This window comes from Perna viridis, chromosome 4 (assembly GCF_037379345.1).
Source record: "Perna viridis isolate PV_CMFRI_1.1 ecotype Kerala chromosome 4, ASM3737934v1, whole genome shotgun sequence".
NCBI classification, from domain to species: Eukaryota; Metazoa; Mollusca; class Bivalvia; order Mytilida; family Mytilidae; genus Perna; species Perna viridis.
In genome coordinates, this window is record NC_142448.1 from 26,884,952 (window position 1) to 26,902,255 (window position 17,304).

Sequence of the window (17,304 nt, forward strand, 5' to 3'; positions counted from 1 at the left end):
TGACAATTTTGATCATTTTTATGTACTTGTAAAATTTTCTGGGTCATTGTTTTTTATCCCTTGTCCAACTACTCTTAATGAAAACTATTACAGCAAGTTGAAATAGACCAGTTCCAATTTTAATACTAGTGAGTAATTCAAATAGCTCTCTAGGTAGAAATCTGCCCTACATTATACCAATGTGTCCTAATAAACTACCACTGAACACCCGTGTTATCTTTTGGACACTGTCTTTTTCAATTGTAATTGGAACTGGTCTATTTCAACTGGCTGTACAATTATAACAACTACATGTACATATTTGTTCACTTGCCTTTTTCAGCAGGTATGGAGCATCAACATTCAGCCGGCACCGTCTCTCTATCACATGTTGAGATTTATCTTCACTTGTATATTCATTGATTGTGTCAGATCCCAGGAATACTGGTATCATTTTACAAGTTGGAAATCTCTTTTCATATGCCTTCAAATCCAAGATATACATTGTACAAAGGTCATTTTCGTAATACATTATAATATTTTGTCCAAGTTGGCAGTAATGTGAATAACACAATCAAAGAAATAAACATTATTCTTAACATTTTAATATACATGTATTTGTATCTTTTCTGCAGCATGGATTTATTTTCTAGCATTTTCCCTGAACCAATATACATGTACATATAGAAAGTGGTGCACTCACTGTGATAAATGTGATAGTACAAAACAACAAGTACTATCTTAAAAAAAAAGATAGCCGACACAATTACTTCTTTTTGGATCTTTTTACTTAATTTTTCTACATTTCATTCAGGAAATAACACATGGCTTGTAATTTCAATTTTCGATACATTTTTTTCGAATGCCACTAAGTTATCAGTATTCGGCCAATCTGGAAACAGAATTGCCATCAGGTGACTTGCGTTTCCATTTAAAAAGCGAAACTATACCGATTCTGTCGGAAAAAAATCCTTATAAATAAGAATAAACAGACATTACATAGCTGAGGGGCCGCTACACCTTTACGAAAAAATTTGCCCAACTTCACCTGTCCACAGACAAACACTTAACAGATAAGTGGTTAAATCAAAATGAAATCATAAATGGAAACAGTTGAATTTGTATCTCTGATATCTTCAGTTATTCTGCAGATCTTTTAATGGCACTAAGCCACAATGTTTTACATCCAAAATACGGGTATGAAGTGGTGATTACACTTACATTTAATCACCTTACAATTGCAAAAGTTTGGAATCCCATTCTATCCAACATCTTAATTGAAAGTCTCATTACAATGTACAATCAGCTACAATGATGTGACATAATCTACTTCAGTGAATCTTCATCTTCAAAGATATCCCCTTTACAATGTACACTTACCCAGTAATATAAGATAGGTGCAACATGAAACACTCCCATCCAACCCACCCTACCCCTCCCACCAGAAAAAACCAATATTGTAGTATATTGGATCCATAATTTTAATTTTGCCATTTTTTTACATCTCCATCAAAGAGGCACACTATGAATACTATGAGAGCCAAGTTATGTTTCACAACTGGACATTCTGGGAATAAAATAACTTCTAATAATTTCCATAAATTATCAGCTTAAAAATAGGGCATTAATGGAACAATAAGTGATAAAGGCAAAAACAATAACAACAAAAAAACAAGTCTCATTTCCTGCTACCGGCAAGGTAAAAATAGGGTAGGTAGGTAGGGAAATTATTTTATTTTTCAAAACATTTACAATTACTTTTGGCCTAATGATGAAAAAAGCGGGATGGCAAAATGCCTAGATTTTTTTAGTAATTAAACTTGAAAACTACAGTACATTTAGGATTTTGCTGAAAATTTATATTTTAGGAATTATGAAATAGATGACCTTAAGTAAAAAAATAGCTGCAACAGATTTTGAATTAGCTTTCAGGGTTCTCTATAATTTAACAAATGGCATGTATGAGGCATCACCTCCCTACACCTCCTTTAACTTGAGGTGCCAAAATGTCACAAGAGCTGAAATATTGTAGCTTATTAAAATACACATGCTCTACTGCCAAGTTATCATTTTATCTCACTTTGTCAACAAATATTCCCAATTTATTTACCAGTATCACTAAGCCAATCACTCCATAACTTTAAAATAAATTTACTGAAATAAGCATCTACATGTAGGTTTTCAACTATACAATTACAAGACAGAAAATGCTGATGAGAAACAAATGTTATTATTTTAACAAAATAAACCTCAGTTTCGAAATTTTTGGATTAATTCTATTTGTTGGAAGATGTAAGATGCAGTCACGTGAAACTGATCTACACCACTGTCACGAAGATGTGACACAACTATATAAAGTGATTTTAGGTTTGGTGTGACTTACAGAAGGAGGTTACAATGATGACATATAAAAAGGGAAAACACAAAAATCTTACCGCCATGACCAGTTCAAACGGGTATTTATAAACCCTAACTGGAGACTGATATGTCTGGACCATTCTCAATCACTGATTAATTCATTTCAACCGAAAACATTGTCATATAAAATCCATTGTCCAATCTTATTGTCAGATTGAAGACCGACAATCTTTTGACAGTTGATTGTCAGATTACTGTTGTGCCGGAAGTAAATTCTCTATTATTATCTGAAAAAAAGTTCGTGTTTTTACTTATTGATTTACCCATTCACGACCTTTTTTGTAACCTGTGTGAATAAAATTTATCGTCAACGAATCTTTAATGATGTTCACGTTTGCATATATAAAGTTAATTCTTCGAAAATTCGTTATTTTTACAGACGGGCACCTGCTGATATTCATACGCATTTCTATCGTGTGGTAAGATGAAATTAAAGGGCGGTGCTTTTTGAAAAGATCCATCGGCTTTCGAATCTGTAATTTCGAACATAAGATTTTAAAAATTATTCAGGTCGTCAAGGGGATTTAATTGTATACCCTTTCTTCACTTAAATATATACTTTCGTTGGACAATTTATATGCAGCGTGCTCGTTTCTCACTTCCTTCACAGAGGCTTGCTCCCAATTTCAAATATGCAGCCCCACAAGTATAATAACCTATACAAGGGTGATCCCAGATTTGAAGGTGCCTCGTTTCAAGTAATTTTTTTATCAAATAAAATCGAATGTATCACTATTTACTGCTCAGCAATCACTTGACAAAAGCTGAATCTAATGATTAAACACATGTATCACCTTCAACTACTTCTAATTAAATCAACACAATAAACTATTTGAACATTCAAACTCAATATTTCTACCATCGTTTGAACCGAAACTTAAACACCACGTGTGGGTCCGGGTGTCAGCGCTAAGCTTGCTGTAAAAGGCGACTAAATAGTTCTCAGAATCCTGGCCTGGGGCTAGGGCACTCTGCCACAGAGCAACTGGGTTCGTCGGACTATAATACGGAAAATAAACCTGATCGCAAACAACAGTGGTAAAAAAATGAGTTGAAGCGAGGCACCCCATAAATCTGGGATCACTCTTGTATATGTTATCATACTAGTGGGTCTGCATATTTGATAGTGGGAGCAAGCCCCTGTGCTCGTGAGCGTATTGATTATTTTGATTTGACGGGAGCAAGGATTTCTTTAGTAGACTAGTTCACACATGCAGTGTCTCACTCCCACAATCAAATATGCAGCCCGACTTGTGTATACCTAATTTTGTGTTGTACACTAGTCGGGTAGCATATTTGATAGTGGGAGCAAGCCCCTGTAGTAGACTATAGTATTCTACTATTAAAAATGATTGATTAGAGTAGTATAAAACATTTTCTTTTATATAGATTATTTGTTCTGTTATACCAGTGCTTCAACATTTTCAGTGGAGATTCATAGCTAATGTGTTTATTTTCAGACATGATGAAACATATACGATGGCACTGTCACACCATCTCACTTTTACGAGAGTGATTGCGGCATGGAAAAGAACAAGTCCGAGTATTGAATCTTGCGACACAGTGGCTATGAATCATTTCATAAATATGAACATTTTTTTTCTCATGATTTAAACTTTTCTCTCAATAAGACAGTCTTTGTAATAAGAAAATGTTAAGTTTTTTAAACAGTATTTGAGGAGTAATTCTTAACGTCAAAGTTTACTGTGGCTGTGGTCCTGCTCCAAATTGCCGCTAATAAGACCGTCAAAAGAAATGATGTGTTGCCGTTAATTAGTGTTAAGACATGAAATATAATTGCATCATCATCATCGTCGTCATCATCTCCGACGTCGTCGTCGTCGTCATCGTGTTCTTTGTTAATAAAAACATTGAAAGGCTGCATCTATTTTCAAAGAGTAATCAAGGGAACCAAGGTTACAGCGGTAATCAAAAGAATGTAATCCAGCGACAAAGACCAGACATGGAAAACAGACACACACAACAAAGAACATAAAGTAACTAAAATCATACATACAAAGTAACAAAAGTAAATGAGCAACTCGGACTCCGCTAAAAACTGGGAGCATGGACCAGGTGCACCGGTAGGGTAAGCGTCCTCTGCTTTTCTAGAAACACCCGCCGAGTTGCTCATAAAAAGTCAGGTCTGGGGTAGACAAACGAGGAAAGGTAAACCATGTCCCGTTGAATAAATCAGTTTTCATGATGCTGATGGATACATCATAACGATCCACGAGTTCATGATGACGACCATAAAACTTCTCTAGTGATGACTTCAATCTTGTAGCAACATAACCCTGTTCCAGAAGCCTATTTGTTAGAGTTCTAGCGCGGCAAGCTCTGGCATAACGTATGAGTTGTGATATGAACACTCCATACGCAGGAGCCGAAGGGATGTTTCCACAGATGAAAGGTAAGTTGACAATTTTGAATGAAAAGTCATCACGTTTGTCGTAAAGTTTGGTCAATAGTTTTCCTTTATCATCGATTTCTAAGTGTAGGTCAAGATATGAGGCCGACTTCACAGTGTCCGTATTATCCTTTATCTCAAATTCTTTTGGGTAGATGCGATGTATCAAATCCCCGAAATTAGGATTGTTTAAAGATAATACGTCATCTGTATAGCGGAAACTGATATTAAAGGATCTAGCCAAACGATATTCTTTATTTCGGATCAGATCAGCTATAAAGTCAGCCTCATAAGAGTGAAGGAATAGGTCAGCAAGTAAAGGAGCACAATTTGTTCCCATTGAAATGCCGACCGTTTGTTGAAAAACACGTTCACCACACTGGACAAATATGTTGTCGATTAAAAATTCAAGCATTTTGTAAACATCTTCCTCTGTATATTTGGAAGATGATTTGGAATTATTTCTTACAAAGTATGAGGAATCTCTACCAAGAACTATATATTTGTATCTAGGTGTACCATCTTTTTTGGAAAAACAACAATGTATAATGTTTTTAAGTCGGGATTTTAACTGAGTATGAGGAATAGAAGTATACAGTGTTGAAAAATCATAGGTTTTAATGCTATTATATTCAGATAATAGTCTTGAACTGATTGTCTCCAAAAGATCTTTCGAATTTTCAGGATCCACATTGAATTAATACCACTACGGGAGTAACAAGTGTTGTGGTAGGACTGCAGACCCTCTTTGACAGTTGTGAGTATAGAAGTTAAAAGTTCTGAAAGAGGTTTGGTGGTACATTTTGCAGATCCAGCTAGGAACACAATTACACCTTTCATGAAAAATGCCTGGAGACGAAACCCCAAATAATATCGTTTTGTCTTAAGACGTATATCAGTATTTTGGACCGGATGTAGATGCAAATGAAACAGACATTTAAACTACACAAACATTATATAGCTGGATTAATAAAGTGCATGATCGGGCCTTTTTCAAAGTTACGTCTACTTTCATAGTTGTCAGTAATGGTATTTAGTCTTGCCACAACACATGTTTTGCATGAAAGGCTATAAATTCTATGTGGATTCTTAAAAATCAAGAGATCTGCTCTAAATCATAGAATTATTATCTTAGTATTATATTTTTCAACTTTCAACACTTTACTATACTCCCAGTTTCTAGTGCATTATCATTTAGTTTCTGTGTGTATTATTTAAATTATTTTTTAACATATTTATTGTTCTTCTTCTTCAAACTAAGAAAGATAACCCGATATTTGTTTAAGATTATATGGAAATCAAGACAGGTCCTTTGAGAAATAAGTTGTAATGAATGGTGTATTTGATAGATCGTTGTCATTTCTAGTTTCTCAGTTGAAATTGTGATAGTATTGTTTCAAGTCTGCTGGAAGGATTTCGATAAATTTATCGAGCAAAATTAAATGCTCTTCCCACACTGCTTGAAAAGTGGGAGATATATAGTAATAATGCTATCCGTTCGTTAGTTCCTTCCAGATCTAATCAGCAACTCATTCTTCACCATAGGATGCCATTGTGCACCTTCTATTTTTTTCCCATCTGAATGATTTTTTTTCGGTTTCCTGTATAGAGATTCCTTGTAGGGGAGCGGGATCAGTATCGCCAAGTGAGCTCTCTTTTTTATGATAAATTCACAGACCAGCAAGAGAATCTTTTAAAAACTTTTAGTGTGAAAGTTCGAAAATATCTAAATTCAAATATAGTAAAAGTAAAACTTAAGAATCAGTAATGTCTCTTTACCATTCACAATTCAACCTGTCATGCGCACACGCAACTTGCATTCTGTACTTATTTTCTAAATTTTTAATGTAGGCTTCCACTGCTTATACTAGTTTCCTCATTTACTTTGCACGTAAATTGTCTTAAATTGTCTACATATACATGGTATATTTTGGTATAAAATCCCCGATGATATGTTGTGTTCCCAAACTTTAAATAAAACTGGTGTTGGTATAGTGGATTTGATATTTTGTTGTGGTATCGCATTAATTCCCTGTCAGAGTTCACGACAAGGATAGTAAATTTTCACGTGGTTTTAATTCTTTAAATATATTGTAACGGGAGAGCAAGAGTGGTCTAGGGTTCGATGGCGGGGTATAATTTTGTGAGTCAAACCATGCTCTCCCGTTACAATATTCATACGCATTTTTATCTTACAAACAATACTTCGTAATATTTGTTAAACGCTAGCGCAGGGCAGCCCGGCGTGTTGATATACTGGTTGGACTGCATATTGTCATTGGGAGCAGGCCCATATGAACAAGGGCCGGACCAACTCCCTTTAGTCACAGGGGCTTGCTCCTACCATCAAATATGCAGCCCCACTAGTGGGGCTGCATATTTGATAGTTGGACCAAGCCCCTGTGCTTTATATAGTCACAGTATTATCCAGGAATCCTGTATCCTTGTTCTAGAAGAACATCTATTTTAGAGCTTTAAACGGAATTTATCAAGGGGCGGGTCCAGGTGAGGGCGCAATTGGCGTACGCCCCCTTTAAAAAATTACAAAACAAAACAAAAAAACTATCGTAATATGCTAAATATTGTATTGAATATGGCAATTTATGGTATTCATTCATTAAACATGTCAAATCTACTATCCTTTTATACTGATTCTAGTAATTACGCCTCATCTTCATAAAATATCGTGGATCCGCCATCCCCTGTTGTCAATAAAATTTCAAGCTCCCGATTTTTAATCACTGCAGGTCTATTTTTAGACAAATGAAATTACAAAGCATATTCAGTCAGTATGAGTGTTTCAGATATGAATGTGAATGTATGGGTCTGTATTTTTTCCCTTTATGATTATATGCTTAGGTTTAAGAAAGAATTGGTATTTTGAACTTGAGTTTTGAATTATTCGGTTCCATTCTTTTCTATTCCTTCTATCAGAAAATAAAAAGGAAGAATTTTTTTCCCATTTTCTCTGTTTAAACATCCGCGTTAACTAAACTTTTGACTGGTATCAATGGCATTTTCTTTTAAGGCATAAACTCTAACCTGATACGATTTCCTTTCGATTACGCAGGCGCACAGGTAAGGACAGGTGAAATTTTGCATTATGGGCTATGACAAATAGCGGAAGTGTTTTTCGGGAGTTGTTTTTGAATCATGTAGCTTTTTAAATCAAGAAATTCAACTGAAAATGAAGAAGGAGAGAGAAGTCGATAAGGACACAGTGGTAGCATACCACTCAAGGGTGCAGGGCCAGATAAAAAATGAATTGAACGGTCTAGATTTAGGACCTGGGTCCTTTCCTTGCTTTCTCGCCAAAATATTTTTCGGCTTGTCTTTAATTTCGGGAGTTGTTGGAATCCTTGTTATCACACTTCGACATAGACATGTGTACCTCATCAGCTGGAATAATCAATTTCTTGGGCCTGCTTTCATCGTTGGTTTTATTCTGCTCTTAGGAGCAACTGCCTACATGGTGATTTTATCGTTAAGGAGGTCAAACGAATATAGAAGGGGCCTTGTGGTAAGCTGTCAAAACTTACAATTAAGCACTTTACTTATATTTATATACATACAAATTCTATATGTTCTGTAAGGGAGTGTATAATATATAAAGTAACTGGTTTGACGGATCCTTAGTCCTACTGCTTGCTCTAGTTAATTATCAGTCCCTTGGTTGCTCCAGCCCATATGCTTCTGAATCATTCCTCTGATCATATAAATGTTAAGGTCTTACCTTGTACCTTGAATAAGTGAAAACCTTTTTTTTCTGAAAAAAAAAACATGAAAACCTCAATTAAAGGTTTTTTGGTGGTATAATTGCTTCCTATAATATGGAGTAGGCATTGCCTAAATCAGCGAGCACCGAGAGCTTTACCACACTTGTACTGTCTGTGCAAGATTCTTCAAAATAATAAAAACATTACAAAAATGAAAAATGGGGGGGGTGGATGAAAATTTTTGTTTTGCAAGTGCAATATTTCTATTTAAATTTCAAAGGCAAGCGAAATTAATATTTTTACTTGAAAATCTGCCATGCTAATTTTTAATTGCTTGAAACGAGTGACTATGAAATAATTTTTTTCCCATAAAAATTCCAACTCCATCCCCCTTTTCCCTTCGCCTTTTAAATAGTCAATAGCTATGTACTTTACAATTTTTATTAAAAGCATCTCTAGTAACATCCTTTTCAGTTTTAGCCGGTCAGATCAATTTGTACAGATTCCGGAAATATTACAGTTCTCCACGAATGGTGGGAATATTTTACACATATCATGTGACGTAAACAAAATTAAGACGCAACTGACAGCTGCAAACAAGGAAATGATTGCCTTTCCTCTTAGAAAAGCTATGATTCGATTTTAATAATACAATTGGAGTAATATTTTTATGCCCCCGCAACGATAAGTTGGGGGGGGGCGCATATTATTTTACTCCTGTCCATCCGTTTGTAATTCCGTCCGTTATTCTGTCTGTCCCATAAGTTTTCCGCACTTTTTTTTGAAAATCCTTGAAGATATTGAACTGATTTTTTGTATGTGAGTCGAACATGATTAGTTACAGATCGAATTCAAGTTTCGTTCCGCTACACTGAGTTTTACCAAAAGTTATGGGCCATGGACTTAAAAAATTCTATGGAAATAACAGTTTTCCACACTTTTTTTCTAAACCCTTGAAGATATTGAACTGATTTTTTTGTATGTGAGTCTGTCATGATTAGTTACAGAATGAGTTAAAGTTTTGTTCAGCTATGCTGAGTTTTACTCAAAACCACATGCGGGGGCATCATTTGTGTGACACAGACACAATAACACATCTGACAAAGTGCTTTTTACAATTATGAGTTATGATATAGCTGTATGAAGGTTAAATGCAGGGGCATCACTTTATCTAATTTTCCAAGGTGGGTTAGGTTCTTGACAACAGCAACAGTGGAACAGCGGAGATACACGTACATACATCCACATGTTTCCTGAAGTTTTTTACAACATCACATTCACTTCTTTAAATAAGTTAAAAAAGTTAGAGACCCGAAAACTATCAGAAATGATTAATTTATTTTTACTGAAACGTAACCTTAACCTATATTTTTTTTATTTATTTGTTTGAAGGAAATGATGAATTTTCTCCGTAAGGACAGTTACTTTTTGTTACTTCCAGGACATGGCTTTTTTTTTCGTTAGTATATTGGGGAACCTTAAGGGAAATTTAGAAAGTACACATACTAACTGTAGAGCTCACCCCGCTTCGCGGTGCTGGCTATTAATTAAATATGCATTTTAGTAAGTTTTTCATGAAAAAAATTGTTTTTATGCATTTTACAACTACTACCCAACAAATGTCTGTAATAATCAGTATAGTATTTGAAAGACATGCGACTAATTTCAAAGTAATGAAAATACAAGCATACAATGTCAGCACACTAACTGATTGATCTAGAAATTATTAGAAGAATAATTTTTATTATAAAGCATAAAATAATTTGCTGCCATATATAAGACTGGCACTGTTGTCGTCATCATCCATAGATACATATACCCTGTTTTCATTCGATAACTTTAGGATTAGTTATTTGGTCTTATAAAATGTAATAACAAGGTTTCAAGCCACAAAAGGAAGGTTGATATTGATTTTGGGGGTTATAGCCCCAACTGTCTTAGAATTAGAGTCCAAAAGTGGCTTAAACAAGCTTTTCTGAAAATTCATAATTCAACATTAAAACTCCAGTAAAAACATCCAGGATTGTTTATGCTATTGGTTCACAATATTATATACCACACTGGTCAGACTTAGTTTATTTATGGTCTGATTTTTGATTATTTGAATTTCAGATTTTGTGCAATATAGTGTCCATACCAGTTGTATCCATATTGAACTATAAGTCCCTATGCTTAATGATGTCAAAAACTAATATTGTGTCCACACTTTCCTCAACTGTTCAGGGTTGGACCACTGCAGTCTTATGCTATGGTCTGCCAAGCTCTTCATATTTTTTAAAACATCATAAATCAAGTATCTCAGAAAAAAACGTTGAAATCATATGCTTAAATTACTCAAGTATAACTTACTGTTTAAGAGAGGACCACAGACTAAATGGCTGCTCAGCCAGGGGACCTGCATCATTATGCCACCATATTTACAATTGAACATGCTCAACAGTTAGCAATACATTTATATATTGCATTTACTGGAATGTATTATAAGCTTTCAAAAACCAAGAACTTAACCCGCATTTCAAACATTTAATTAAAATTTGTTCTTTTAAAAGTTGTAGTCAAGATTGAAAACTGATTTTGATATTGATATTATCTTTTTTTTCAGTTTCGACCTATTGGAGATTATGGTGTTGCAGTTACCCATAAAAGTCGACTGAATTATGAACATGAAACTAAGTAAGTCGGAAACTAACCTACTATATTTGTGCATGCTGAGATCTCCAAACTACCCAATCATTTTATATAACCAAATGAGATCACAAGATGGTCATTGATGAATTCATAGTAAAGCATTTATATACAGAATGATAATTGAACAAATCCATATATTATGCCAGAACCTATCTATTTGCAATTCAAACACTGAGTGATTTAGAGACCCATCACTAACACCTAATAAAATGATTCAGTTCAAGTCAAATGTGAACTCTGAATAATTCAGAAACACAAAGACACTAAACTCTGAATAATTCAGTTCATTTCAAAAGTGAACACTGAATTCACTGAAAAATTCAGAAACAATGACACTTAACCGTGAATAATTATTCATGTCAAAAGTGAACACTGAATAATTCAGATAAACAATAAAACTAAACCGTGTTTAAGACCCTAAATAATTAGAAAAATATGATTGAACTATACCCAGAATGAATCAGACATGATAAAACTAAATACTGATTGATTCAGGAACATGTCAAGACTGAAAAATGAATAATCCTTAATATTTCAGAAACCTGTCTATATTTTATAAACCAAAGATTAATGCTATATGTAAACAAAAAACATTCCGTCCAAACAAAGTTTGTTTTGAGTGGTTTGACACTACCCAAATTAGTCCTAAAACTGTTGACTTAATAGTTCAAGACACATATATATTTTATGTAAAAAAAATGCATGCCACTTCTTTTCAAATGTTCTACAACAAAATCTTTAAACAATTCCTTTCCTAACTGGTTTCTTCAAGGTAGTGAAATAAGAGCAAAATTACCAGTAGGCATTACCTTAAAAATACGATTCCAACCAAAAATCTTAATACATAGGTCAAGAGTACCCTTCAGCCTTCAATGAACTGTGTCTGAAATGGCACTGAATGGCAATCTCTTATTGGTCAAAGTTGAAAGATACCTGTAACTAATTGTGCAGGCTAGAGGTACATGTACGCTTAAAAAAACCACTTTGTTTATATTTTAAGTAACTATATGTATTTTAGTCATTTGATGATTGAAATATTACTTTACAGAGAACAGTTAAAGTCTGGTACAACACCACACAGTAATGTCAAACCACTGACAGAATATGTAAGTTCTGGTGAAAAATCTTGTATTATTTTTTGAATTATCTCCCTTTATAAAATTTCAAAATAAAAATACTTGACAAAGTTACAGTGTAAAATTAAGAAGATTAAGAGTTATACTCATGAAACATGTAATCCAAATCTATGCATAATGTAAATATTGTCCTGATTTGGTATCTATTTTTTGGTACATATATATTTTGCTAGTATTCTCATTTATAAATCCTCAGACTACTATGTCAGCTTTGAATAAATTTGATATGGATGAGCTTAGAAGATAGAATATTTTTTTTTACAACCAAAACAAGAAACCTAAGGTCTGATTTTGGACAGAATAAGTATGATAATTATTTTTCAGACTTCAAGTAAGGATCGATATGGACGACCTAGAAATGGTTATGACAACAGAGGGTATAATACTGATCCTAGAGGTCCTCCACCAAGATATGAAGAGAGGCCACCAAGAGATAGAAGAGGCCCTCCCAGGGACAGGTCTTATGGAGATAGACCTAGACCTCCACCTGGCGATAGATACAGAGATGATGATAGGGAAAGGTAATCCCCTTTTTTCTGACAATTCCATTTATATACAACCCTGGAATAAAATAAGCTGCAGGGTTGGAAATTCACAGAAAAATGTAACCAGCCCTGACACAAATATTTTTGCTATTTAGATAACTAAATTTTAGCTTGTTCTATCCAAATTATATTAGTCTTACACTTATCATCATGCTTCTACAATTTTGTAAGCTGGTAAATCCTGCAGTTTGTAGAAAAGGGGGACACCAGAAAATGTTCATAAAATATTGCTACTGGCAGCAAAGTTATGTAAATTTCGATCAAAAAGGTAGGCTGGACAGGGTACTAGTTCATATCATTGAAAGAACAGGGAAATTGAGGGTATGTTTTTGGGTGTGTTGCTACATGTATTACAGGACTAAAAATGTATCTAAACAGCCTACATGGATTTAAAAAAAAAATCGTGAAAAACTGAAAGTCAAAAGTCCCATATCAATTGTATATGTATAGCAATGCCGTCAACAAGATAACTTGTAAAATGATGACTTGAATAAGGTGAGCAGTCATGTAAGAAAGTATTTAAGAGTAGTTCTCTGTAAGCATTAAAGGAATCAGTAAAGGCTGGGAAATCATAGGTGTCAGATTTTCACCAAATTGGTATATAAGCCCATGATATGGCTCTATTGAAACCATTGACCTAGATTTTTTCGCTGAAACTCAGTGTTTTTCAGTGGTAATTTGTCCAGATGTAGACTTCTGTACTCATAACACATCTAAGTTGATTTATTAAGTGACCTCAGTTATTGTAAAGCTAGCATAGTACTTGCTTTTTGTAAGATTGAACAAGATTAACAAGTCATTTCAAGAGAATATCATTAAGACTTCCAACATGATGAGTGCAAACATGTATATAACGCTAAACAAACAATATGCACTACAGGTTTCTAATGAAATGGTTCATGTATTCTACCCCTTATAGCATTTGCTTAAAAAATCAGTGGGGTTCTTGGAAGGAAACTGATAATCTTTACCCTTTAAAAAGTTCTATTATTTGAATGCATTTTTTTTTTTGCTTTTCCAACGTTGTTGTTGACTATGTAAATCAGGTCTGGTGAACAACTAATGTTTGTTGATGAAATTATGAATGGGTTTGTTGGACTTTTTAAAACTAACATTACTGCATGTGGAGAAAAAAACCCAAACCTACATCACCCAAAAATAAAAACAGAACCAAAGCATCAATAGAATTATATTTACTTACAATTATTATATTAACAATATCAAAATCAAAAATAACTATTTATTCTGTTTATCCCTAAACTAATAATTGCATTTTTGATCATTTTAATGTACTTATAGCAAAAATTCTAGTATTGCTACTACAAACTGTTGGTGTTCGACGTCATTTTCATTCAAAATTCTATAAGAGGTCTAATGACTTCACAATTAGTCGCAATGTTTTAATTTTCAATCATTTTGTCATGTATAAGAGATAGAAAAATACCTGACAACAAGTTCAAAGAAAAAAGTTCAGATAACTGATAATACATTATATTTTGTAGGAGGGGACCACCAGGTGACCGGTATGGAGATGATAGACCAAGAGGACCTCCTCGTGGCCCACCGAGAGGACCCCCAAGAGATCCTAGAGACCCAGATAGGAGAGGTCCTCCCAGGGGGCCACCTAGAGACCCTCGAGACCCGGACAGACGTGGCCCACCTAGAGATCCTAGGGATCCTGATAGAAGAGGACCCCCTAGGGATCGTCCAAGGGGTCCACCAAGGGATGATGATAGACGACGTGATGATCCTAATTGGCGAGCCCGCCAGAAGGAGGCTGAAGCTATGGGCCCACTTCTGTAAGTTTAGGTTTATTCAATTTTCTTACCTGATACAGTAAGTTTTTTTATGTCTTCAATATAATTTTTTAAGGTAAATTTATAATATATTTTTATGTTGAATCACTTTGGTTTTTGATATAATAGCTTTGAAGAAGTCCATAGAGAATCATTGTTATAATGCAATTAAAAATAATGCCTGAAATTTGTCACTTTGACAAAAATCAATAAAATTAATTGTGAACTCAATGCAAACTTAGTATATTTGAAAAGAAGGAAAATGGTAAAACATGAAATAAACTTCCTGAAGAATACCTGTATAATTTTGTTTGGTTTCATGGTACATGTAATTAGCTAACTTCATGACAATATTAATTGGTCGTAACAGGTTCAGAATCTCAAATAAAGTTAATGCAATCATATAAAATCCCGATACTACTTCGCTTACTTCCAAATCATTGCCTCATCTCGTATTATTTTTTATTGTAGAGAAAGACCCCCACTTCCCATGCCTGGACCTAGACCTCCTGTACCCCCATCAGAGTCACTAGTGTTCAAAGATGATGCTGATGTTTCTTCGGAATCAATATTATAGCCAGACTTTGTATAGATCTGTTGAAAAATTAATATGCAAGAATTTCAGGTCATTTTCCCCATTTGTTGTATTTAGGCTGCATCAAAATTGGTTCTTTTTATTTTCAGCCCATTTTCTGACCGATCATTTTAATATTTTAAATTTAAAGACATTCCATAAACCAAAGTCATAATTGTTCTCCATAACTGTTATGCATATTTCACTATCAATGTACCTTTCTGCTGAAAATGAATAGTTACTATCAATATTTTCAAACCAAAGAAGAGCAAATTTTAATCCAAAATATAAATGCTTTCATCAATTTTTATCTTTCTGTTATTGAATTGTCTTCAGTTTGAAAAAAATGTTTGTATTGAATATAATTTCAGATTTTTATAAAGGAAATGAATGTTTAGGTTAACACATAATTCCTTACAGTCTTATGTATTTCTGTTTAATCTGGTTCACTCAGTTTATAAGAAATAATTTTCAAGCATGCACATCAGAAAAGTTATGATCAGTAAATTGGAAATGCTAAAAAGTAATCAAACATATATTTTAAGTGACATTTTTATGTAAGTATTTTATGCCCATGACCTTCATATTTTTCATGTTTTTATTTTAAAAAATTTTAACAATGTATACATCATGTTCTGGTGAGATGACTACTAATTGACAATGTATACATCATGTTTTCGTCATGTAACTACTAATTGGATTTTCCATAATGATTCACAATGAGGAAATGATTTTTTTGGTGTTTTCTATTTTGATATTTAAGTATTATTCTTTGTTAGAATCAGGCAGTGGGTGAATCATGGTTGAAAAAACACAAGTTTTTCCATGGTATCTTATTCAAAAAGTTATCTGAAATGCGGAAATGGCATTCTGTCAGTTTTTGAGTTGTAAATTAAATGAACATCATCAAAGGGAGATCACTCACTTTTCCTTTATCATTCTATTGCAACTTTGAACTCACTTTTCTGCATCCTCTGACAATTTCAAGACAAACAAACAGTAAATTTGTCTTCAATGGCCCATAAACTATGTCCTGACATTGTCAAATTTGTGTATTTTTTTCTAAGGATGATTCATTATTTTTTCGACTTAGTCCGATTGTTGCATTTAATCCTGACTATATCATAATCAATATTTGTATGTATTTGTTTTTTTTGTCTGACATTCCTACTATTACTGAGGTTGTGATTAATGAAAGTTACATATCTATTTTTATACATAGTGCCATTCTGTAAATATTCTGCTTTCATATTGATACATGTACCTTCATTGTATATAATTTCATTTAAAATCATCTTATATTGCAAGTAACCATTTTAAGTGGATGCATCAGAAAATACTTTTGTTCATACAAAATTATTCTACATGAAAAGGAACCATATTTTAGTTACTTATTTTAAATATTTGATCAGATTTATACATGTAGTACATTTACTTTTACATAAATTACAACCATTTAAGAGGGGAAATAGCAAAGTTAGAAGGTAAACTTGGGAATCAAATCTTCAAATAATGACATGTCTATATGGTGCAAATCCTTCCATTCACTAAGTCATTGTCATAATTATCTGATAGTGATGATTTAATAGATAATTTTATACTAAAGATATATGATAATAAAAAGTATAGAAGAATTGTATCTCTTATTTGTTGAATGGATCCAACTCTTTCATTATGGAAGATGCAGTTAAATTACTGGTATTGTTTTCCTTAATTATTCTGCAAGAAAATTTTTAGCAGTTTATTTCAGACAAAAATTAGAAAAATTCCTTATAATTTGATTTCTAATAGATTCCAGTCCAAATATTTTTAAAAATGAATTTGTAATTGTAGTATTATATTGATACGGTTTATTTGAACTGCAGAGAAACGGACGTGAATGATGTCACAGTACCAAACCAGGTTATACAAAACATCTAGTTTGCACAAAAAGAGGCAGCCAATCAGAAAATCAAATCAATTATATTTTGTGGTATAACTACATTTGCAAATCTTTCCTAAATGTCAGTGTTTAATACATTTAAATGCACAGGTATCTTGAG

The 17,304-nt window shown here is 33.5% G+C and overlaps 2 protein-coding genes across 3 annotated transcripts in view; one reads left to right on the forward strand and one right to left on the reverse strand.

Moving 5' to 3' along the window:
• The window catches only part of LOC148619536 (SEC14-like protein 5), a 34,069-nt gene extending 31,476 nt beyond the window's left edge, over positions 1-2,593 (reverse strand). For both annotated transcript variants that reach the window (XM_088579529.1, XM_088579528.1), the window contains exons 1-2: positions 2,415-2,593; positions 314-463 (exon numbers count right to left, since the gene is read on the reverse strand). In XM_088579529.1, the coding sequence (XP_088435655.1) occupies positions 314-463; positions 2,415-2,477 (213 nt within the window). In that variant the 5' untranslated portion in view covers positions 2,478-2,593. The remainder of the gene's footprint in view (positions 1-313; positions 464-2,414) is intronic.
• A 5,300-nt stretch (positions 2,594-7,893) lies between these two features.
• Positions 7,894-16,896, forward strand: LOC148619538 (uncharacterized). Its single transcript, XM_088579563.1, has 6 exons — positions 7,894-8,327; positions 11,126-11,196; positions 12,260-12,317; positions 12,672-12,868; positions 14,395-14,691; positions 15,160-16,896. Exons 1-6 carry the CDS (start codon positions 7,995-7,997, stop codon positions 15,263-15,265), a joined length of 1,062 nt encoding a protein of 353 aa, XP_088435689.1. The 5' UTR covers positions 7,894-7,994; the 3' UTR covers positions 15,266-16,896.
• The last annotated feature ends 408 nt before the right edge of the window (positions 16,897-17,304 follow it).